This window comes from Hylobates moloch, unplaced genomic scaffold, assembly GCF_009828535.3.
Source record: "Hylobates moloch isolate HMO894 unplaced genomic scaffold, HMol_V3 SCAFFOLD_21, whole genome shotgun sequence".
NCBI classification, from domain to species: domain Eukaryota; kingdom Metazoa; phylum Chordata; class Mammalia; order Primates; family Hylobatidae; genus Hylobates; species Hylobates moloch.
In genome coordinates, this window is record NW_026652296.1 from 43,683,417 (window position 1) to 43,709,096 (window position 25,680).

The following is a 25,680-nucleotide window of genomic DNA, read 5'->3' on the forward strand; positions in this document are numbered from 1 at the left end:
TTTCTGGCAACAATTAGAGAAAAATAATCCTTATGTGGTTAAGCCTATTGTGTGCATCTGAAAGCAATCCTGAGTGGTACTACCTCATGGCCTGGAAAGGTTGAGAACTATTCTGAGGGTAAATAGAGAAGTGGGCTTGGGACAGATCACATAGTGATATGGTTTGGATCTATGTCCCCACCCAAATTTCATGTCTAATTGTAATCCCCAGTGTTGCAGATGGGACCTGGTGAGAGGTGATTGGATCATAAGGGTAGATCCTTTATGAGTGGTTTACTTTTTATTTAATTAATTAATTTATTTTTGAGACAGGGTCTTGCCCTCTTTCCCAGGCTGGAGTGTAGTGGCATGATCGTGGCTCACTGCAACTTCTGCCCCCCGGATTTAAGTGATTCTCGTGCCTCAGCCTCCTGAGTAGCTGGGATTACAGGTGTGTGCCACCACACCTGGCTAGTTTTTGTATTTTTAGTAGAGACGGGGTTTCACCATGTTTCCCAGGCTGGTCTCGAACTTCCAACCTCAAGTGATTCACCCTCCTTGGCCTCCCAAAGTGCTGGGATTACAGGCATGAGCCACTGTGCCTGGACTGTGAATGGTTTAGCACCATCCCTTTGGTGCTGTTCTCATGATAGAGTTCTCACGAGATCTGCTTGTTTCAAAGTGTGAAGCACCTCCCCACTCTCTCTCTTGCTCCTGCTCTGGTGATGTAAAATGTGCTTGCCCCTGCTTGCCTTCTGCCGTGATTGTGAGTTTCTTGAGGCTTCCCCAGAAGCAGAACCTGCCATGCTTCTTGTACAGCCTATGGAACCATGAGCCAATTAAACCTCTTTTCTTTATAGATTACTCAGTCTTGGTATTTCTTTATAGCAGTGCAAGTGCAGACTAATACACCCAGGAACCCCAGTAATTCAAAGATGTGATATTTAAGAGGATCCTTTCTAGCGGCTGAGAAGGAATAACAAACGTGACAAAACACAGAAGCAACTGGATTCATGAAGCCAAGATCAAGTGCTGCAAAAGGGAAATATGGGCCTGGCATAGTGGCTCACACCTATAATCCCAACACTTTGGGAGGCGAAGGCAGGAGAATCACTTGAGACAAAGAGTTTGAGACCAGCCTGGGCAGCATAGTGAGACTCTATCTCTACAGAAAATAATTTAAAAATTAGCCTGATGTGGTGGCATGTGCTTGTAGTCCCAGCTATTTGGGAGGCAAGGGCAGGAGGACCCCTTGAGCCCAGGAGTTTGAGGCTATAGTGAGCTATGATCACACCACTGCACTCCAGCCTGGGTGACAGAGCAAGACCTCATCTAAAAACAAACAAACAAAACCACCACCACCAAAGAACAATAAGTATAAGAATCTGTTTTCGTTTGTAACAATACACAGTTGGAGGCTGATTATTTTACCAAGGCTTTGACTGAAATGTTATGCTTTTAGACTGATTTTTAAAAAATTGAGGCTGACTCCAAGAACTGATAAAAGCCCCTTGGGGAAGACTGTCATCAGACTTGGTCTATGCAGTCTCCGTACCTGGTAAGAAAAGAATGTCACTTTCTAATGGCCCAAGAACCCCAAGTTATCTTGGGACCTCCAGAGGAGAGGAATTCACCCAATTCATACAGGTATTTGCAGGAACAGATAAATTTGTGGCTGGGCTTGAGTCTTTAAAAAGTCTGGATCTGAGATTCCTTATGTGAAAAGTTTCAGCAAAGCCAGTTTAAGAGAGCCTGTAAGGCAAATAATTATTATTGGTGAACTTTATGCAAATAATCAGGCCAAGAATAGTAAGACTAGAACTTATTTTGTAAATAAATTGATCCTACCATAATTCGTTTTTAATGAAAACGAGAGACTAGAGAGAAAAACATTATCATACACCTGCTATTAGATTCTAGCCTTGTCTGTCGTTTTTGAGGGTTTTTCTTTTTTTTTGCATTATTTTCTGCAATTTGGACTAGAGATCTTAAATTCTTTCCAGGCTACAACTCCAAACTAACATTCTCTGGATAGATTATGCCCACTATTAATATTTGTTTTTCCCCCGTTTCCATAAAAATGCCTCTATTGGCTGGGTGCAGTGGCTCACACTTGTAATCCCAGCACTGTGGGAGGCTGAGGCAGGCAGATCCCCTGAGGTCAGGAGTTTGAGACCAGCCTGGCTAAGATGGTGAAACCCCTGTCTCTACTAAAAAAAAAAAAAAAAAAAAAAAAAAATTGGCAGGGCATGGTGGCATAAGCCTGTAATCCCAGCTACTTGAGAGGCTGAGGCAGAAGAATTGATTGAGCCTGTGAGGCAGAGGTTGCAGTGAGCTGAGACTGGGCCACTGCACTCCAGCCTGGGCAACAGAATGAGACCTTGTTTCAAAAAAAAAAAGAAAAAGAAAAAGAAAAAAACATGTCTCTTATTAAAAATCCACTTGCTTTATGTTTTAGACAGCAGGAGGCTGGTTTTCCACCCAATTCACTTAGATTCCAAATGCCATCAAATTTCTTTTTACAAGCATTGTTAAACTGGGCTTAAGCATTTTATTAATTATCATTGGGTGCTATTTGATCTTTAAAATAATTATTTGTTATATTCAACAGGGGTACAGATGGTTAAAGTTTATGTCTTCTAGGCTTCAACAGTTCTAAATCAAGCTAATAATGGCCCAAATATTCCAATCCACACCATCCCAGGAGAAGCCCAGTTTTTATAGGTCTTTAAAACAGTAAGCGAGAGATTTCAATGCCCTCAAAATTAGGCAAGGATGACAACCCTGTTCAGCAGGAAGCAGCTTCGGAAGATGAGATCTTTGGCCCTGTCTCCTTAAGAATAAGAAGGATGAAATCTCTCTGGGGGAATCGAGATACAATAGGAATGGGACAGACTTCCTCCCTCATATATATCTTACTATTTTTTCCTTAATTATATTTAATTTTTTACAGAGAGAAAGTCTTACCATGTTGCCCTGACTAGTCTCAAACTCCCGGACTCAAGGAATACTCCTGCCTCTGTTACTGGAAAAAGGAGTTGATATGGTTTGGCTCTGTGTCCTCACCCAAATCTTTTTTTTTTTTTTTTTTTTTTTTTTAGATGCAGTCTTGCTCTGTCACACAGGCTGGAGTGCAGCAGTGGCATGATCTCAGCTCACTGCAACCTCTGCCTCCCAGGTTCAAGCAATTCTCCTGCCTCAGCCTCCCAAGTAGCTGGAATTACAGGTACCTGCCACCACACCCGGCTAATTTTTGTATTTTTAGTAGAGACAAGGTTTCACCGTGTTGGCCAGGCTGGTCTCAAACTCCTGACCTCGTGATCCACCCACCTCGGCCTCCCAAAGTATTGGGATTACAGGCGTGAGCCACTGCTCCTGGCTGAAACAAAGAGCTGCTTTCTTCTTTTTTTTTTTTTTTTTTTTTTTTAAATGGAGTCTCACTCTGTCGCCCAGGCTAGAATGCAGTGTGGCGTGATCTTGGCTCACTGCACCCTCCACCTCCTGGGTTCAAGGGATCCTCCTGCCTCAGCCTCCAGAGTAGCGGGGACTACAGGTGTGTGCCACCACACCCAGCTAATTTTTATATTTTTAGTAGAAACGGGGTTTCACCATGTTGGCCCAGGCTGGTCTCAAACTCCTGTCCTCAGGTGATCCACCTGCCTTGGCCTCACAGAATGCTGGGATTACAGGCATGAGCCACTTTGCCCAGCCCCAAATCTTATCTTTAATTGTAATTTCCACATGTTGAGAGAGGGACCTGTAATCCCCACGTGATTGGATTATGGGGGCAGTTTCTCCCATGCTGTTCTCAGGATAGTGAGTGAATTCTCATCAGATTTGATGGTTTTATAAATGGTAGTTCTTCCCTCAGTCTCACGTGCTCTCCCTCTCTCTCACCTGTCACAATGTAAGACATGCCTACTTCCCCTTCTGCCATGATTGTAAGTTTTCTTAGGCCTCCTCAGCCATGCGAAGCTGAAAATCAATTAAGCCTCTTTCCTTTATAAATTACCCAGCCTTGGGAAGTTCTTTATAGCAGTGTGAAAATGGACTAATACAGGCGTCTTGATCCAGACCCCAGGAGGGGATTCTTGGATCTCGCACAGGAAAGAATTCAAGGTAAGTGGTAAAGTGTGATGAAAGACGAGTTAGTTTATTGGAAGCCACTCTGTCGCAGAGTAGCACATTTTCAGAAACAAGAGGAGGAACACACCATTTTTGTTTCAAGTTTTTCTCATATGGGGTCTTGTCTATGTAAAGACTAAACTAAGCTGTGCCAATGTGCAGGTGGGCTGACAGCATAACAAAATTTATTACTCTGTTGATTTAAAGAAAACTATCTTTGGCATTTTAGTGTGCAAGTACATCAAAGCACAAGTATAATGATCTTGAAAGCATATCTTGTTATTGGTATTGGGATATCTAGGCTTTCTGTTGTTGTAGGAGTTTGCCCTTGCAGGCATTACCAAGTTGCCTCCTAGGTTGTAAACACCTTAGGACCATGGGTTGTGACTGGAAAAGAGTGTGCCTTGCTAGTTTTGAGATGGAGTTGATTTTAAAATGTTTTCACTCTGGCTGTCTTAGGCTCCTGCTTCCCTAACACCTTGGCCTTTCAAAGTGTTGGGATTACAGGCATGAGCCACCGTGCCCGGCCCCCTCCTTCATAATGTTTAACCGTGCCTTTTACTTAAAGAATTCCAGGAACTGGCCTTAGGAAATCTAAATATCAAACCAAGGAAGGAATGCTGAACAATTGATTTACAGCCTTGTTGATGCTGGCCGGACCATCAGATGGCCCATTACTCAAGATAACCATCACAACCAGTTACGCCACCTGCGTACCCTACCTCTCCTGTTCTTCGTCCGGCCCAGCCCGCAAACCCTACTCCCGGTGTCAATGCTCATGCTTTGCCTAATAAAAAAAGCCCTACCTGCTCTTTTTGGAAAGTCAGTCAGGCAATTCTCGTTTTCTCTTGTGCTATCTCCCTTTTGCCTGGGCATAAGCTCCATTGAAGCCTCGCCTGGGAAAACTCTTTTGTCCTCATGTCAATTTCTATTGCATTGAGAGCCCAAGAATGAAAGGTTAGTAAAATATTGACTTTCCCCTTTTCACATGACAAGAACACAGACGATCAGATTATGTAACAGATACATTTCTCAGCTTGAGAATGCAGTTTGTAGGTGTTAATGATCATTTTAGTATTTGAACATTTGTCTGGATGCATGGGAAAGTCTTAAAATGTTATTTGTCCTAAAAACTTGATTGGTTTCAGTTACTGGGGAAGCCTATTATCACAGCTGCTAAAAGCTTGGTGATTTTTGGAAAAAGAGGGATGTTTTACTTTTTTCATGAAGGCTTGGCTATTCCACAGCACTGTGAAAAATATCAGATACATCTGTATCTTAAGTGATGGATATTGAGGAAGTGGTAAGAGGTTCAAAACAGAATTGTGGTTTTAACTCCATATATTATTCCTAACTCTGTGTTGATTTAATGGGAACTCTCATACTGATTTTTTTAAGTTAGGTAATTTATTTCTTGTCTTAGTACTTCCATTAAAACTAGCATAGAATAGACACAGCTCTTTTGTTTTGTTACATTATTATCTCTAGAGAGCTGATCTATTAAAATAACTATGTAGAGGTACTTCAGCTAATTTGATTACCTGAAAACAATAATGTGGGGCTGTAGCAGTGGCTGTGTGGCACCCCCGTACCCCCTCAGCACTCACCTCTATGTGCCAAAGGCTGCTTACTCTAAACCATCTGCCACTTTCTGTTCCACAAGTGCTGCACAATTGGGAGTTGGGGCTGTGTAGGGAGCAGCCCTCAACCAATGATGGATAGGGGATTGGTGGATAAGTACACAGCTTCGCATCCCTTGCCTGGGATATCTCTGTGATGCATTCTACTCTGTCTCCTAGAACCCTTAGATACATTGAGATCCAGTTGCCCCCATGGTGATGGTGGTAGCCCTGCCATCACTGGCTTCTTTCCCTTCCCCATCTCACTTCCCCACTCTTCTACTGGTGTCCTGGGATCATGTCCAAAATACACTACTTGTACTCAAATCCTTGCCACGGAGTTGGCTTCTGGGGGACTTCAAGCTAAGACGGATGCTTAAAATAAACACAGACCATGTGCAAAAAATAAAGGCAGATATTTGTTAATCACTTACCATATGCCAGACAACACTTAAGTCTCACAACAACTCTTTTGGGAACTTCTATCACCTCCAGTTTATATATGAAGCATGTGAGGCTTAGAGAGGTTCAGTGTCTTGTGTAAGTCATGTAGCTAATGGGTCATGAAGGATTTAAATCTAGACTGTTTAACTTAAACGGACATAGTTTTCATGACCACATGTCCTACAACAGCATATCAAGTTGCTTTGCATATCTTCACTGGTACATATTTCATAAGCTTTTGAGGGCATTTTGCTGGTGGATTTTTCTGATAGATGAGCTGATAGATTTTTTTGTAACCTATCAACAGTAATAATGTTGCATAACTTGGATGAGTCTGCATTCACCCAGTGAAAATCTGAGTCACATGCCAGAAGGTTTTTTTTTTTTTTTTCAGCCACATCAAGAAGTTCAATAATGTTTTATTTTCTCCTGGCTCTTCTAAAATGTTTTTGCAGCTAACCACTGTTCATGCTGCTTTTCTTAAAACTGGCTGCCCAGCTTAAAATTCATTGTGTGATAAATAAAGGTCACTATTTATGCCCTAATAACAAGCTGGATTGATCCAGGGTTTTAGTTGGTTGTGACGCTGTGTGAGGCATATTCATTCCTGATGTGAAAGACAACATTTCATGGGCTCTGGATGACCCTTCTTTGAACTGAAATGCTCTTCTGGCTGCTGACTTTATCAAGTTTTTTCTTTGTTACACGGCAAAATACACTCTCTGCTTACCGCCACTGTTGGTCTTCAGAAAGAGTGAAACAAATGATTTGTGGTTCCTAGAAAATGTTATAAAATTGTTTCCCAAGTTAGGTCACTGTAGTTACAAAATTTTTGTTTCAGTAGAGGAGTTGGCCAAAAACAACAGAGCCAATGGTCAGCCATTATTCCAGGGGAAAAAAAATATTGAGATTAGCTAGGAGTAACTGCCTCCTTTTCCACTGAAACAGAGACAGATTCCTCTAGTGGTGCCAAAAATATTTTGAGATAAATCTCTTTCTCTCTTTATTTACTGGCTGACTTCCCTAGTTTTTGAAATTGACTTATAAAATTTTGGAAGGCATTTTAACTTTATAAGGCAATTTATTATAAATTATTTTTCAGAAACATCTTGAGCCAACTAGAAATGAAAACAAACCATGTTCTCAGGCTATATACTCTAATTCTAGTCTAATTTTTTTAAACTTAGCATTTAAATTTAGGGTTCCCTGTAAAACAATACACTTAGGAAGACTCTCTTTGAGCTTAATGAGACTGAGGAAAGAATGCCAAAATTTCCATCACCAGAGATATGGTATTATTCATAGGTAATGTGAGGTTAGTAAATGTTTAACAGCTGACTTTTTTTTTTTTAAGACACCACAGCAGGCATGCAATGGTGCGATCACAGCTTACTGCAGCCCTGACCTTTTGAGCTCTAGTGGTCTTCCCACCTCAGCCTCCTGAGTAGCACAGACTACAGGTGCATGGCACCGCACCTGGTGAATTTTTTTTTTTTTTTGGTAGAGATGAGGTCTCTCTATGTTTCCTAGGCTGGTCTCGAATTCCTGGGCTCAAGCAGTTCTCCCATCTCGGCCTCCTAAAGTGCAGGGATTATAGGCATGAGCCACGATGCTTGGCCAACAGCTGACTTTCTAGGAGAGAAATGTCTTCATTTGTAGTGTTTATCATTCCTGTGGTGTAGATACTCTCACCGTTTCCAACTTCAAGCTACCGATGAGGTGTCAACCAGCTTGCAAAATTCCTGAAAATTTAGCAGCTGGTTCTCATGAGCTCCTAAGAGGCAACTCCAGAACACTCCTTCAGGTGACTCAGCCAGCAAGTGCCGCAAATGCAGGCAGGAGAACATTGATGTGTTGACTCTGCGATGCCCTGAAATCGATTCTGGAGGTTACGAGGACATCAGTTAGCAAACCCTCGCAAAGTGGCACTTTTGGTTACGCTGTGTGTGTCACCCCAAAACTCAGGTTACCTTGAAAAAATAATGTATTCTGAGAGAATTTGGTCCAAAATATCCTATTTAATTGTTGTTCTTGCCAAGTCATACAATTAGGGTCACTGAGGACAGTCCAAGTGCATTTTAGAGACAAGGACCACTCACAGCTCTGTGGCTCTGGTTTAGACTGCTGTGTTCAGCAAAGGCTGACCACAGAACAAAATAAGCAACCCATATCCAACTTGGATGCTACCCTTTGTAATGGATTTTGTTTTCAGTTGACATCTGAAAAGCCACAGCCATTGAGGATGCCTGGGAAGTGTCTTCATTAGCTATCACCTAAAGACATCTCTTATTTTGTTCATCTTCTTAAAATAGAAAGCTCTTTTCCAAGGAATTAATTTTTTCTTTTCATATGTCTTATAACTATAGTCTTTCTGCTAACTGGTGCACTGTTCTCTTTCTTAATAAATGTATTTTTGTTCTGTCCCTATATATTTCCTCTAATGATGAAAGACAATGTAAACCTAGCCATCATAGCAGAGAGCAAAGTAAATTTCAATTTTGGACTGCTACTAAATTTGACCATGCCCCTTGACACAGCCCAGTCAGCGAATGTGGAATGAGAGGGCCTGGAACTGCTGATAAGATCCCTTGTAATGATCCATCTTTGGCCAAGCACTATTCAGCTTTCCCATTTAAGAGTTTCAAGACAAACCTCCCAACATGCAAAAACTTTATCTTTTATTTCAAGTTTCTATCTAATATTTACTAATTATTATTATTTTTTTAGAGACGGGGTATCACTATATTGCCCAGAATGGGGTGCAGTGGCTATTCACAGGAATGATCATCGCTCACTGCAGCCTTGAACTCCCTGTCTCCAGTGATCTTCCCGCTTCAGCCTCTCAAGTAGCTGGGATTACAGGTGCGTGCTACAGCTCCTGGCTCTAACATTCACTCACTCTTTAATTCATCTTATTGGGCATCCAGTTTGTGTCAGAAGCTTTAACTAGTTGTTGAATGAGATTTTGTAGCTCTCAGGGTTCCTAGTATCTAACCAGCCAAATGAATCAACAAAGCATGGTGAAGCACCCATGGTGTAGTAGCAATAGTGGGGAACTATTACTACCTGTAGGCTTTAAGGGAGCAGGAGGAAAGGATCTTGGAGGAGAGATTATGCTCAGAGCAGAAGGGAAGCAGGAAGAGAGTCTTTTTGATCTCCTGACAGTGACTCCCATTTGCCAAACCCTACAGGAAGCTAGAGGACATGAGAGGCGCCCAGAGGTGATGCAGTCTGGGAGGGCCAGGATTTCAGTGTTTTAGAGAGGCATGGAGAAGGATGGAGTGTGGGCCCCTGGGGGGATCCTCAGGTGGAGAATGGCCACTGAGGAATGCCCAGCATTGCTATCAGCCCTGCCCTCAAAGAGCTGCAGTCTAGTGAAGATACTCATACAGCAGGTCTGCCAAGTAAACAGCGGGGGATCTTAACTGGAATGGTGTCTTGGGGTATGGGGGTGTGGGTGTGTAGAACTGAAGACCACTTTAGACATCTTCCTGCATACATTAATATACATGAGGGGTTGGGTGGGAGGTGTAAAGGAGTAGGGAAGATGTTGGTGTCAAAGCTGAGGGTGACAGGCAAATGGAGAAAAGGATGATGTATGCTGGGTGAGAAGTAAAGCCTGATGACATAAATTTCAAATAAATGAAGGCATGGAAGTCAGTAGGAGTTGATCATGAGCAGGCAGGTGGTAGAGGGTGGAATAGCAGGAAATATTCACATCACTTGTAGCTCCTTACCAAATGAACTAACAAGTCAGATGGTTGGAATAGGTCATTCTTCGAATTTTGGCCAGACCCTGCTAAACAATGGCGATCTTCTGTAAACCGACTATTTTTAGAATTTCATTAGAAAACTTCATGTGGAGTTTAGGTCTGAGGGGGCATTGAGCGGCTTAAAATGTATAGTATACTCCTAAACTGTACCTTACTATACTCCTAAACTGTATGCACAATATGAAAATAGTTCATAAACTAGCTTGCACTATTGTCCCCCGTAATTTCAGGTCAACGCTGGGAAGCTAGTAAACTTTGGAAGATAGAACATGTTCTCTTGTGTTCAATCAGTCCCTACTGATATCAATAGGAAAGTAGACCTGGACCTACAAAACAATGGACAGCCCACATGTATGTTTCTTTTTTTTTCTTTTTGTATTTTTTTTTTTGAGATAGAGTTTTGCTCTGTGGCCCATGCTGGAGCGTGGTGACACAATCATGGCTCACTGCAGCCTTGACCTGCCAGGCTTAGTTTATCCTCCCACCCCAGCCTCCTGAGTATCTAGGACTACAGGGGCACACCACCATGCTCAGCTAATTTTTTGTATTATTATTATTATTTTTTGTATATAGCGACAGGGTTTCACCATGTTGCCCAGCCTGGTTTCAAATTCTTGTGCTCAATCAATCCACCTGCCTCAGCCTCCCAAAGTGCTGGGCGAGAGCCCATGCCCAGCTCCCAAATGTATGTTTCAATCTATGACTATATGAATGTATATTTCTATCAGAAATATATTCATGGGCTGGGCATGGCGTCTCACACGAGTAATCCCAATACTTGGGGAGGCTGAGTCAGGAGGATCACTTGAGGCTAGGAGTTCGAGACCACCTGAGCAACACAGCAAGACTCCTGTGTGTACGAAACAGTTTAAAAATTAGCTGCGCTTGGTAGTGTGCACCTGTAGTCCCAGCTAGTTTGGCAGCTGAGGTGGGAGGGTCGCTTGAGCCCAGGAGGTTGAGGCTGCAGTGAGCTGAGATTGTACCACTGCACTTCAGCCTGGGCTGAGCAAGACCCCACTGCAAAAAAAAAAAAAAAAAAAAAAAAAAGAAGAAAGATATTCATGGATGCATGTGCCCAATTCCTTGGGATCTATCTCCTAACTGATACAAACCAGGGCTGGAACATCCTTCTTTTTAGGATAGAGTGGGCATGCCAGTTGGACAACTGTGGCTTGGTAATATATGAAACCACTTGACAATCTATTCCCAGAAGGAAACGGGCTGTGGTTCAGATGTAGACTGACCCAACTTGAAAATGGTGGTAGGTTTGTTTAATGATATCTTAGAGAGAAATATAGAGCAGAAATATGAATACCATGGCTAGATTTATAGCCACAGAAATTATAACCGTAAAAGACACTTCTCCAAACTCAGTCCTGAGGATGGCACCCGCTGGGACAATGACTCATTTCTGCATTTCTGAGGTCATGGGAAGGGCTGCTTTTCATGCATAACCAGAATGACGATGAGTTGGTACGACATTCTGAGACTGTGCAGAGAAGGCAAGTCCAGATGTGTCTGAAAATCCGTACCATCATTTCGGTAGGTATAAAACTCCTACTGTGGTTGTCAGTGAAATTCTGGTTGCTGAGATCATGATACCATCTGGTGAATCAAAGGAAGATTTTTGCGTTTTCTTGCTATCATTAAGAAACACCGGCTCTCAGCACAATTTTCCTGGAGGTGTTGGGATTTTGAGAGGTAAATTTTTCTTTTGTTACAATTTCAAACTTATGGAAAAGTTGCAGGAGGAGTAAAAGGAACTTCTATACCTCTTACCTAAATCCACCAATCATTTTCTTTATTATTTTATGTATTTATTTATATATGTTTATATCAACATAAATGCATATCTATTATTTATTTTTTGAACCATTGAGAGTAAGTTGGACATCATGCCTCCTATCCCCAAACCAGTTTCCTATGAATGAGGTCATTTTCTTTCCTTCCTTCCCTTCCCTTTCTTCCTCCTTTCCTTTCCTTTCCTTTCCTTTCCTTTCCTTTCCTTTCTCTCTCTTTCTTTCTCTCTCTCTTTTTCTTTTTTCTTTTGAGACAGAGTGTCCTTCTGTCACCCAGGCTGGAGTGCAGTGGCACAGTCTTGGCTCACGGCAACCTCTGCCTCCCAGGCTCAAGTAATTCTCTCATCTCAGCCTCCCAAGTAGCTGGAACTACAGACGTGTGCCACCATGCCCGGCCAATTTTTGTATTTTTGGGGCTAGAGATGGGGTCTCATTATATTGCCCAGGCTGGTCTTGGATTCCTGGGCTCAAGTAATCCTCCTGCCTCGACCTCCCAAAGTGCTGGGATTACAGGGGTGAGCCACAGCACCCAGCCAAGGTCATTTTCTTATATGTTATAATACAATGTTTAAAATTAGACATTTTAACTCTGTTACAATATTTTTATCAATCCCCATTCCACATTCAAATTTCATCAATTGTCATAACAATGTCCCTTATAGATTTTATTTTTGCAGTCTAGGGTCCAGTTTAGGATCCTGCATTACGTTTGGTAATCCTGCCTTTTGTTGGTGCCTGTCAGTCAAAGCACCAGGCATACACTTGCTGTCACACAAATTTTTTTTTTTTTTTGGTGCTTCAGTTTCTGAATTAGACCCTGAGAAAAGCAGGTTGGATGCTTAGTGCTCTCTTTGATAGTGTTTGAATCTCGGGCTTCATTTTCCAGCAACTCTTCAGAGTCAACTGTGTGTGTGCAGTTGGAGAGAGAGCCTTGCTTCTGAGTGTGTTTCTCCATCTGCTGTGACCCTTCCTGCAGACTCATCACTTCCAGGAGCACTGAGCATACTTCACGGGGTCGTCTTTAGAGACTGGGGCCTCATGGAGAGGCCTGGCTACAGGGAGCAGGGATAGCAGGGATCCGGGAGCCAGGGGTCTGCCTGCCCTTTTACTCCTGGGCTGTCACTTTCCATGGCTGACTTACCTTTTGAGTTGGTCCAGTTTGGTGGAAAGGCTTCAAGCTGTGCACCCTGGTGGGACCATGTGGCAGGGCATTCAATTTTAGTACAGGGTGGCCCTCTCGTGGCAGACATTTGCATGTTCTGGGAAGAGGACGGATGGTAAAGGTGCAGAGTCAGAGTTAGAGCAGTGTATTCGTTTGCTGGGGCTTCCAGAACAAAGCACCACGGACGGGTCCACCCTAACAGCCCCAATTTACTTTAATTACCTCTTTACAGGCCCCATCTCTGAAGGCAGCCACATTTTGAGGGAGTTAGGACTTCAACATGTGAGATTTGGAGGAAGACAATTCTGCTCATAGTAAGCAGAAAGGAACCTTAGATATTCTTTAGCTTAAGTCCATCATTTTAGAAAACAGATTGACCTGTTCAAGGTCACACAAGAGTAGACAGCAGAGACCTAACCCACCTCTAAGGAATATATGATTACCTCCATTACCTTTTGTTTCTGTAAAATGTCCAAAGCAAACTCAGAACGTATCTTAACTGAAAGGGATGGCGCAAACTGCTAGAGTATGAAATTGACTAAAAGGCAAAGCATCTAAGCCTATTTTACTCAGGCTTTTAGATATATGTTAGTGAAGAAAAATGTTAATTAAAAAATTTTAAAACTTTATTTTACATTTAAATAACTTCATTTTATTTATTTTTTGAGACAGAGTCTCATTCTGTCACCTAGACTGGAGAGCAGTGGTGCAATCCCAGCTCACTGCAGTCTCTGCCTCCCAGGCTCCAGCGATCCTCCCACCTCAGCCTCCTGAGTATCTGAGACTACAGACATGCTCCTATATTTTTTGTAGACATGAGGTTTCACGATGTTGCCCAGGCTGGTCTTGAACTTCCGGGCTCAAGCAGTCCACCCGCCTTGGCCTCCCAAAGTGCTGGGATTGTAGGTATGAGCCACTTCACCCAGCCTTAAACAATTTTAAATGGAATAAAAGATATGATGAACATTAAACCTGGCATATTTCACTAATTTCTGATATTTTTACACTGCTAAAATCACCATGCATCTGGTATTTTGCTTTATTTTCTCCTTCAAGTTTGTTATAAGCATTTTTATTTATATCATAGTATATTCCACAAGGATAAAATTGTTCGGTGGGGCCGGGTGTGCTAACTGACACCTGTGATAACAGCACTTTGGGAGGCTGCGGCAGGAGGATTGCTTGAGGGCAGGGAGTTTGAGACCAGTGTGGGTAACGTAGCAAGACCCTGTTTTTTAAAAAAATAAGTACATAAATAAAATAAATAAGTAAAATTGTTCAATGGTTATAGCCCATTTTCTCCTATTGTTACTGCAGTTTGCTAAGCCATTCTCCTCTCTGCACCTCTCCCTCTCTTAGCCATTATACATATATATATCTGTAACATAAAGCAAGTAATATTTATTAAATATCTATACTGCAAAGGTGATCACACTTTTTGCAGGTGTTTTGGAAAATAATTTCAAACTTTCTAGGAAAAATGGCAAGAATAGTACTAACAACCCAGATTCACCTCTTAATATTTTGTCTAATTTCCTTTCTATCTCTCATATTTATGTTTATATTTATACATGTCATTTTATTCAGAATCATTTGGGAATAAGTTGCATACATCATGGGTCTTTGCTCCTAGATAGTTCAGAGTATATTTTCCTTTTTTTGAGATGAAGTCTCGCTCTGTTGCCAGGCTGGAGTGCATTGGCATTATCTTGACTCACTGCAACCTCTACCTCCTGGGTTCAAGTGATTCTCCTGCCTCAGCCTCCCAAGTAGCTGGGACTACAGGTGTGCACCACCACGCCCTGCTAATTTTTTTGTATTTTTAGTAGAGATGGGGTTTCACCATGTTGGCCAGGATGGTCTTGAACTCCTGACCTCGTGATCCACCCACCTTGGCCTCCCAAAGTGCTGGGATTACAGGCGTGAGCCACCGTGCCCAGCCTGAGCCCTCAGAGTATATTTTCTAAGAATAATGATATTATTTTACATAACTGTAACATAGTCATAAACTTCAGTAAATTTAATCTTGATACAATTTTATGGTCTAATCTACTATTTATATTCTAATTTTGTTAATGAACCTAGTGATAACCTTTATAGCAGTTTTTCTCCTCCAATACAAGATCCAGTCTAGGATCTGTATTGCATTTATTTATTTATTTTTATTTTTGAGATGGAGTCTCACTCTGTCACCTAGGCTGGAGTGCAGTGGCGTGATATTGGCTCACTGCAACCTCTGCCCCCCCGGATTCGAGGAATTCTCATGTCTCAGCCTCCCAAGTAGCTGGGACTACAGGCACAAGCCATGACGTCCGGCTAATTTTTTGTATTATTAGTAGAGACAGGGTTTCTCCATGTTGGCCAGGCTGGTCTCGAACTCCTGACCTCAGATGATCCACCCACCTCAGCCTCCAAAGTGGTAGGATTACAGGCATGAGCCACCACACTCGGCCCTATATTGCATTTAGATGTTCTGTCTCTTCAGTTTCCTTTAATCTGGAACATTTTCATAGCTTCTCTTTGTCTTTTATGATGTTAACATTTTTATAGAATACCATCCCCCTTCTGTTTTTATTAATAGAATGTTCCTTCTTTGGGATTTATCTGGATGATTCCTTATGATCAGATATAGGTTATATATTCAGGTTATGCAGGCCAGATAAAAGACGTGTATTTCTCAGACAAACCAAGATATCCTTGAGAGTGAAAGACGATGCTTGCTATATTTACGCTGAGATAGTGGGTGTAAATGTGTCTTAGGCAAACTGGGATGTGTGGTTACCCTACTTATATAAGTGATTATTCTCATTTTACCAGTCTCCATACTGGGACTAGATAGGTTAAATCACTTACTGAAGTGATGGGACCAGAACTTAACCTCAGATCTTTCTTATTCTAAAACATCCATTTCCTGTCCCTGCCCCCAAACTAGTGCCATTCAACTGTATTTAGAGTAACTCTTCCATAGCTGACCTTTCTTCAAGTCCTGTGGAATCTATCTCTACAAACATGTCTCTTGAATTAACAAATTCATTCAGCAATGATTTCTTCCTTATGCATATGATCTCTACTCCTACTGAATAGTCTCCCACCAGTGATATGGTCTTTGGGGCTGTTGACAAATATTGCACACTCCTTCTAAGCACATAGCAGGATTGCATTTCCCAGCGCACCTGAAGTTAGACAATACAACCACAGCATTTTGCTAAGATCTTTATTTTAGAAGTTGTCCAGATTATCTTGTGTTTTCATTAGTCAGTATGGATTCGCCTCCTGCACCCTGAGGGCAGAGACTTGATTTTGTGCAATATTTAACTCTGAGGCTACGCTTTGTGAGGAGATATTTTCTGAGTGTTTATTTCACTGGATTAAATTGAAATAATTTTTTGTTATGTTTCTAGAATATATTTTTCTCAAATGGTATTCCCATGTGTGGTCGATTGAGTTGTGGGTCCTGATTCTCCACTCCGGCATGATGGGATTATCCACCCACATCCTTGCCAGGGCCTCAGGCTGAGCACTGCCTCCTCCTTGCTTCCTCTTGGCTTTATTTGTGGCCATGTGATTTGCTTTGACCAATGGGATGTCAGCAGACATGATGCAAACAAAGGCCTGGGATGAGCTTGTGTGGCTGGGCTTGCTCTTGTGCTTTTGTCATTGCTAGTTCAGAAGCTTGAGGGACATTGGGAGCAGAGCTGCCCCCGCTGAAAGGAGACCTACAGCTGGAAGACAGCTGAGCTCCCAGCCCCAGGAAATGCAGTGATAAATACTTCTATTTTGTTCTGTAGCAATATCTGACTGATACATGGTATCAAAGGGAACAAATGATTTTATAACTCTTGCTATATGTTGGTTTTGCTCTTGTGAGGACGCCTGAAGACAATTTACCATGCTATCAGCATGGTATATGTGCACCTACAAAAATATTCATGTGGTTATCCTCAATTTGACCATACAATTACATTTTATGTATTTTTATTTATTATTTTTATTTTTATAAATAAAATAAATGGGGGTCTCACTATGTTGCCAAGGCTCGTCTTGAACTCCTGGCCTCAAGAGATCCTCCCACTTTGGCCTCCCAAAGTTCTGGATTAGAGGTGTGGTCCACTGCACCTGGCCAAATCTAATTTTAAATGGTTTAAGAAAATAGAACAATAACCATGCCACCAGCACAGTTTAGGGCCTTACAGAGCTTTATTCCAGATGGAATCTATTATCTTAAGGTAATAATTTGGTGTAATAATAAACTCCACAAAGATCTGTGTAATTTTCTTTCTCTATCTTTGATAACTATGACTTTAATTTGTAGTATAATCACACACAATCCATATAGTTAGTAATTATATGGTACTACTAATCCTTTTAAGAAAACAACCCTTTTGATAATTATTTTTAAAGTTGGAGATATGACAAAATATTTACATTCAGAAACATTCTCATCAAGTGGTATTAATTTCTTTCAACACCCACAATTTACTTTTAAATTTGTCGAAGTCTAGCTATTAATTATATATATGTTTTAAACGCTTGTCCTTAAAATCCAACTATTAGTTCCATAATAAAAATTAAAATGAAACATAATGGCGCAAAATCCTTTATTATTCTCGAATTGAGGGTTGGCCAATTAATGGCGGATCATTTGAGCCCAGGAGTTTGAGTCCTGCCTGGGCAACATAGCAAGACCCCGTCTCATTTTTTATTAAAATTTTTTGTATTAAATTTTATGTTAAGAAAAGAAAAAAGCAATCTTTTTTTCTTTTCTTTTTCTTTTCTTTTTTTTTTTTTTTTTTGAGACGGAGTCTCACTCTGTCACCCAGGCTGGAGTGCAGTGGGGCGATCTCGGCTCACTGCAGCCTCCGCCCAGGTTCCAGCGATTCTCCTGCCTCAGCCTCCTGGGTAGCTGGGATTACTGGCACACGCCACCACGCCCGGCTAATTTTGGTATTTTTGGTAGAGACGGAGTTTCACCATGTTGGCCAGGCTGGCCTCGAACTCCTGACCTCAGGTAATCCGCCCGCCTCGGCCTCCCAAAGTGCTAGGATTACAGGCGTGAACCACCTGTTACAGCCCCATGGGTGGGGCTCTATTTGTTTTTTCCATTCAAGAAAGCATGTCAAACTCCATCAGAGCATGGGTGAATTATAAAAACATAACCGTGCATGTCTCCTAAGTTATTGTGGGCTTTTCACAAATATGCACGGGTATTACTAAGACATTACTTGCGCCACAACTCACTACTTAATGGACACATGCCATTTTATTTTGCATCCATGGTTAAGAACCTCTGCTATAGAGAAGGCTCCTAAACGTCATGTTATGATTATGAAAAAGAATTGCTGCATGCATAACCGAGCAATTGGAAATAAAAAAGACCAAAAGAAAAAAAAAAGAATTGCTTAAGTAATCAGAAAAAAAAAATGGCATTGTTAAAGAGTTCTACAATTGAGTTTGAATGAGAGAGGAGACAAAGTGACAAGTCCTGGGCTCTTGAGCTAGTCCAAGTTTAAAGAGTTCGCCTGGGGATTCCTTCACAGTCCCCAGTGGAACCAGTCAAAAGAGCGTCATGCCTCCCGTGTCCCCTGACCCTCCATTCAATCAAAAGCAACAGGCCTGAACAATCACGGAACAAAAACCTCATTGCCCAGCGTAACCTTCCAACCCCGGAGCTGTATGGGCCGCTAATCCGCCGCACAAAGCCGGCCGCTGCTCTTTTCTTCTCCCGCGCTCGGGCCCAGCGTGGCGCCCAACTGCTGATCGGCTCTGGAACGTCCCAGCAGCGCGCCGGGGGCCTCCGGTGTTTATTTAGCGGGCTGCGGGCTGCGCCGGGGGCCTCCTGGAGAGCCGGCTCGGCGCCGCCCGCGCCCCCGCGCCAGAGCAGCCATGTACCGGCGCAGCTACGTCTTCCAGACCCGCAAGGAGCAGTACGAGCACGCCGACGAGGCTTCGCGCGCCGCCGAGCCCGAGCGCCCGGCCGACGAGGGCTGGGCTGGGGCCACGAGCCTGGCGGCGCTGCAGGGGCTCGGCGAGCGCGTGGCCGCCCACGTCCAGCGGGCCCGCGCGCTCGAGCAGCGCCACGCCGGGCTCCGGAGGCAGCTGGATGCCTTCCAGCGCCTGGGCGAGCTGGCCGGGCCCGAGGACGCCCTCTCCCGCCAAGTCGAGAGCAACCGCCAGCGCGTCCGGGACCTGGCGGCCGAGCGCGCCCGGCTGGAGCGCCAGGGCACCGAGGCGCAGCGCGCGCTCGACGAGTTCCGGAGCAAGTAAGCGGCGGCCATCGGGGGAAACCGAGGCAGGGCGTGGGCCGTCCCGGCGGCGCGGGGCTGGGAGCACGCTGCTACCACGCAGGGGTGGAGCGCCGTCTCTGGTCCCCTGTCGATCGGTGACCTCATCCCAGCACGCAGGTGGCACATTTCCTTAAGCTGAGACTAGCTTCTATTTTGATGGCACGTCACAGTTTACACGAAGTTGTATCATTTACTTTTCATCTATTTTTAAATTTAGGTATAACTTACATGTTATAAAATGCACAGATTTGAAGTGCATAGTTCAGTGAGTTTTGACAAATGTATATACCCGTGTTACCACGAAAACAAGTGAGATATTTCCACTACCCCTGAAAGTTCCCTCCTCCCCTTTCCCAGTCAGTCCCCTTTGCCCCAGACCAGAGGCACCTGTTCTGATTTCTATCACCATAGATTGACTTTGCCTATTCTACAGTTCCACAAAAATAGAATCTTACGGGATGTACTCTATTGTCTGGCTTCTTTTGCTCAGCACATTGTTTTTGAGATGTACCGATGTTATTTAATCCTTACAGACTTATCTTTACCGCACCTGTTTTACAGATGAGGCGACTGAGGCTCAGAAAATGTAGGGATTTGGGGCGAGGCCCCTCAGCTGGCGAATTGCTGTCCTGGGACTGGAATTTAGGTCCCGGGCGTGCTAAGTCTAATCGCCTTCATGGCATAGCAGCTGACACCTGGGAATTATGCTCAGTATGTGTCCTCTAGTGTCTTGATACTCAAAGTGCGGTCCATGGACCAGCAGTATTGGCATCACCCGGGAGCTTGCTAGAAATACAGATTCTTGGGCCCACCCTGGAACTCCAGAATCAGAATCTGCATTTTAACAAGCTCCCCAGGTGATTTGCAGTTTAAAAAGTTAAATGTTGAAGACTAAGAAGCACTGGTCCCTCCCACAGATTGAGTGATGCGTTAAAATCACATAGGAGCTGTTAAAAAAAAGATGCAATTTGTCAACATTTTTTCAAGTTATAAATGTGTGTGCTCTTTGACTCAGAAGGCCACTTCGAGGAATTTATTATAGGATGCACTCTAGCAGGTATGAAATGGCATGCCTGCACAGATACTCACTGCAGCAGGTACACTCCAGCAGGTGTGCAATGGCATGCCTGCAAATATACTCACTGCAGCAGGATCTGCAATAAGCCTGGAACCAAATAAATGCCCATTAAAAGGAGACAGGTGCTTCCTCCATGTAATGGAATACTATGCAGTGGAAAAAAGTATGTTATTGTCATTTAGTCTTTTAAAAGGGGAGAAGAGTGGAGTTTTTTTTTGCTTGCATTAAAAGAATTTCAGGACACACACACAAAGACACACACACACACACAGACACACACACAGGCACATGTCCCAATGACACTGGCTACCTGAGGGGGATAAGTGAGTATGTACTGGGCAATTGGGAGACAGAGGTGGGAAGGAGACTTTTAACAGAACACCTTTTTATATCTTTAAAAAAATTATTTAACTATGGGCTGGGTGCAGTGGCTCATGCCTGTAATCCCAGCACTTTGGGAAGCCAAGGCAGGCAGAACACTTGAGGTCAGGAGTTCCAGACCAGCCTGGCCAACACTGTGAAACCCTGTGTCTACTTAAAAAAATACAAAAATTAGCCAGGTGTAGTGGCACGCACCTGTAGTTCCAGCTACTCAGGAGGCTGAGGCAGGAGAATCACTTGAATCTGGGAGGCGGAGGCTGCAGTGAGCTGAGATTATGCCACTGCACTCCAGCCTGGGTGACAGAGCGAGACTCTGTCACACACACAGACACACACACACACACACACACACACACACACAATTATTTAACCATGTAAGAGATTCATCCATTTAAAATTACATAAATGAATTTTAAAATACAGATGTCCAGGCCCTACCCTGGACCTCAAGTGGGGCCCAGAAGCTTAAACATGTTTAATGAGTGCCACTGGTCATTCCAGCCAGATTTGGGAACCCTTGGCATAGGGTAGTCAGAGGATTTCTCTAAACCTGCTCTCTGTTTGAGTTCCAGTTTCTCAATCTGAATCTTGGGCAGGTTATTCAATGTTGTGTTCTGAACACATTTATCAAATCACATTTATTGATTCAATTCCTGTCAGCTGTTTTGTCTTGGGGTGTCATCTATAGAAACAGACTTGGAGCTGGTAGAAGGGTTCTGAAAATCCACTTGTTACAGAACTTCATGGGGAAACTGAGCCTGGGAGAGGGCCTGTGGGTGGCAGAACTTGAACCTGGGTTTTCTCACCCTGGGCCTATGCTCTTTCGGGAACACTGTATCTTGAGAGAATCCGTTCTTGGACTCCTGCGGCGTAAGGCCCGGAAATAGGACCTCATTCAGATGAAGCTCATGTTCTCCAAAGCAAAGGGAGAAAGTGCCCTGTGGCTCAGACATCCAGGGCAGCTTGATGGACCATCAGGTTTCCCCGGATGGCCTTTGTGTTGGCATTAGACCATAGTCTACTGTACTTTGGCTGGTAAGCATGACATCCATGAGTCCTAGTTGAAGGAAACGCTGTGTTGGGTTTTCCTGGTCTTTACTGATTGCACTTGGTTCTGAGTTATATGCCCATCATGAAGCAGTTCCTTCAGGCTCTGTGTTTTATTTAAAATTCATATTAATTTATTCCCTCCCTTTGCCCCCTTGGAGAAGTTTTGACATTTGGATTGTGGTAGTGGGAACTGAAAATCATTACAGAAATCATGCTTATCCACATCAATAGGCACACACACATACACATACACGCCAGACTGGAGTTTACATTCCAGAGGTGAGTTGATGGCTACCTAAAGCCAGGGGAAAATAATGCAGCAATGGGTTAGTATGTGCAGGCTTGGTTCCATGCCAGTGCGAGGCATAGTCTCTACCTGGCAGTTGAATAATTTCAAAATCAGGTCATTAACAGGTCAAAGACTAAACAAAACACTAAATAAAACAAGAACGAAATAAAAACAAAACTATCAAAATACAACAACAATTATCCAAATTGTTGAAAACTAAAAATAATTTATGTAAAATAATCAGTTAATTTAAGCCAGTTTTTTCACTTTATGAATATACTTATATGAATATACACATTATCATGAATTCTTTGTAGTGAAATCACTCTCTCTCTCTCTTATTTTTTTTTATATGGAGTCTCGCTCTGTCACCCAGGCTGGAGTGCAGTGGCGCGATCTCAGCTCACTGCAAGCTCCGCCTCCTGGGTTCATGCCATTCTCCTGCCTCAGCCTCCCAAGTAGCTGGGACTACAGGCGCCCGCTACCACATCCTGCTAATTTTTTTGTATTTTTAGTAGAGACAGGGTTTCACCGTGTTAGCCAGGATGGTCTCAATCTCCTGACCTCGTGATCCACCCGCCTTGGCCTCCTAAAGTGCTGGGATTACAGGCGTGAGCCACCGCGCCTGGAAATCACTTCTCTTTAATATGATATCTAGACTTGTCTTTACAGCATGAAAATTACTCACAATATCAGGTTAATGTGTTGATCCTCAAACATGTTCTTAAGCTATGGAAACTCTTAGATATTTCCAGCAGGAAAGAGCAATAAGAAAATTAGATTTTATTAACAGTTTTATTCTCAAAGCTAATTATACATTTAAAAACTAATTTCTGGCTCTGTTAGGGCAACACACAAAATAAACTACTAAATATAACATCCTGGTGTGAAATGTAAAACTTATGCAGAGATGTTTAGTTTCCTAGATAGAACTTAGCTTCGCAGATGGTTTTAGATCTGGGAATGCGTGCACATTGCACGTATTCATAATTGTTCTTCCTTCAGTTCACGACTTTTCCTTCTGAGAACATGGTGGTGTGGTTTTCTAGCACCTTTCATGGTTGCAGAACACTTGACTTGAACCCATGGCATGGGCATGCAAGGGCACAGAAAACTATGCTTTGTGGATTGGGCTCAGTGTTAATTAGGATTGCTTTCAACTATAAATGACATAAACTCCAAACTGACATTGGCCCACTTCAGACCAATTAGGATGGCAACTATAAAAAACAACAACAACAACAACAAAAAAACAACAGAAAATAAGTGTTTGTTAGGATGTGGAGAAATTATGGACTGTTGATGGGACCATAAAATGGTACAGCCATTGTGGAAAACAGTATGGCAGTTCCTCAAAAAACTAAAAAATAGAGTTACCATATGATGCAACAATTCCATTTCTGTGCATATACCCAAAAGAATTGAAAGAGGGTTTTGAATAGCTACTTGTATATACATGTTCATAACAGCACTGTTCACAATAGCTAAAATGTAGAAGCAACCCAAGTGTCCACTGACAAAGGAATACAAAATGTGGTAGATACATAGAATATTATACACCCTTAAAAAGGAAGGTAATTCTGACATATGCTACAATATGGTTGAAACTTGAAGACATTATGCTAAGTGAAACAAGCCAGTCACAAAAAGAAAAATATTGTATGATTCTACTTACATAAGGTAGTTGGGCTTGTCAAATTCATAGAGACAGAAAGTACAATGGTGGTTGTCAGGGCTGGGGATGGGGAGAATGGGGAGTTAGTATTTAATGGGTATGGAGTTTCCACTTTGCAAGATGAGGAGTTACAGAGATGGATGTTGGTGGTGATTTCACAACATTATGAATGTATTTACTATCACAAACTGTATACTTAAAATGGTTAAGATGGTAAATTTTGTTATGCATATTTTACCACCCTCCCCACCCCCCCCCACACACATACATACAGAAAAAACCAGAAAAAGTGATATTGGCTTATCCAAAATGTCATTGGCTTATCCAAAATGTTTCTCACTTGAGTAAGGTCTGGTTAAGCAGTTTAGTATGATACTGTACGGTATTTGGGACACAGAAGATTCTGTGTGGCCTTCAGGAAGGCAGCATTCATATTTCTGGCTGCAGGATGGAGGGAAGGATGGAAAATGAGAAGCAAAGGGCACACATACACCATTACTTACTAAAGGTATCTGAAAACTGCCATGCAGACTTATGCTTCCATCCCATTGGTCAGGACTTAGTCACATGGCCACACCTGGCTGCAAGGAATGCTGGAAAATGTAGTCTCCCTTCTAGGCAGTCCTGTGCTTGCCAAGCATCAAGGGCTCTAACTCTTGAAGATGGCAGGAATGGGCATTTGGGGGTCACCTTATAGGGAACAAGGGGAGGGGTCATTTAGGAAGGAATCTTCTCTCTTCAGGGTTAAAATTCCCCCAGAGGGACGTGCCTCAGTTGTCCCAGCTGAGCAGAAAAGGAGCTGGGGTACTTATGCTCCAATTTGCCTCCTTCAGAGTTTGGGGGCTGCTCCCAGAGGCCCTGACTCCCTGGTACGTCCAGCCTGCCCCACCCACTTGCCCAGAGGAGGCCATCGCTGTGTGGGGAGTGATGCTGCTGGGAGGAGGGCGAAGCGTTGGGAGCATCTGCCTGAGTTTCCTCATCTTTAATGCAGCACTAACAATAACTGCTTTCTTCTAGGGTGATGTAAGGACTAAATGACATAATCCAGAAAAACTGACAAATTACATGTGTCAGCAAATAAAATAGTGTAGGAAATCCAAGTACGGTCAGGTTAATGGTGGTGTAGATTGTGCAGGGCAGTCTCCCATCTCTGCCACTGCTGCACTTGGGTTATAGATATGCCAGGATATAATTCCCTCATCCTTGGGGTGGCTGGGAATAAGGCTGTAGGGGCTGGGGTTGGGGCCTTCAGGCTGGGAGACTCCCATTCCGCTAACTGCCCCTGGTTACCCCACGCAGTGTGCAAATGTTACCACTTTCTGATTGGGAGGCAGTCAGCTAGGAAATGCAGCATTCATTAGCTGCTACTTTAAAATTAAGACCCTCTCCTTAAAGGAGAGGGCATCGTACCCAGGTTGAATTTAATGCTGATTATGTGATCCATACATATGAAAGCATGGTAGTTACCCAACTATCACTTATGTGTCCAATTTGCAGGTATGAAAATGAGTGCGAATGTCAACTCCTGCTAAAAGAAATGCTTGAACGGCTTAACAAGGTGAGCGGAACACATCCTTGGGTTTATGTAGCTTAATTACAATGTTGAATGGAATGGTGGAAGTGTAGGTTTTACAGGCTTCCTCTTTGTGTTACTTTAGCGGTCACTACTTCTTTTGCAGTCACTCTCGCTCGACTTGTTAATTTCAACCGAGTCTTCGTGAGTGAACTCACATACCCAAACACACACCCCTCTCTCATGAGAGAAACACAGACTATGAAGCTTGTTGGTTATGCTACGCTAGCAAAACCTGCCGGTGTTACAATGACAAGCTGCCGTTTTACTTGTCAGACATACTGATCACCCACACCAAATTTAGGAAGGACCTTGCTTTGGGCAGTGGTTATTTGGACACAGTGATACCTCTGTCCTGTTGGCTAGGAGTTTTGAGATTGCTCCTCCACAGGAGAAGTCTCAAGAGAACAGAGGAAGAAATTTCTACTTCCTCTAGAGTTCCCTCTTAT

General features: G+C 43.0%; 1 protein-coding gene across 2 annotated transcripts in view; it reads left to right on the forward strand.

The window, feature by feature from the left end:
* The first annotated feature begins 8,894 nt into the window (after window positions 1-8,894).
* Window positions 8,895-25,680, forward strand: part of BFSP1 (beaded filament structural protein 1) — a 46,944-nt gene continuing 30,158 nt past the window's right edge. The window contains exons 1-2 of one of the 2 annotated variants that reach the window (XM_058433058.1): window positions 8,895-9,029; window positions 25,156-25,216. In XM_058433058.1, the coding sequence (XP_058289041.1) occupies window positions 25,196-25,216 (21 nt within the window). In that variant the 5' untranslated portion in view covers window positions 8,895-9,029; window positions 25,156-25,195. Of the gene's footprint in view, window positions 9,030-18,734; window positions 19,162-25,155; window positions 25,217-25,680 lie in introns of those variants that run through there. The other variant, XM_032142812.2, reaches the window with a different exon arrangement.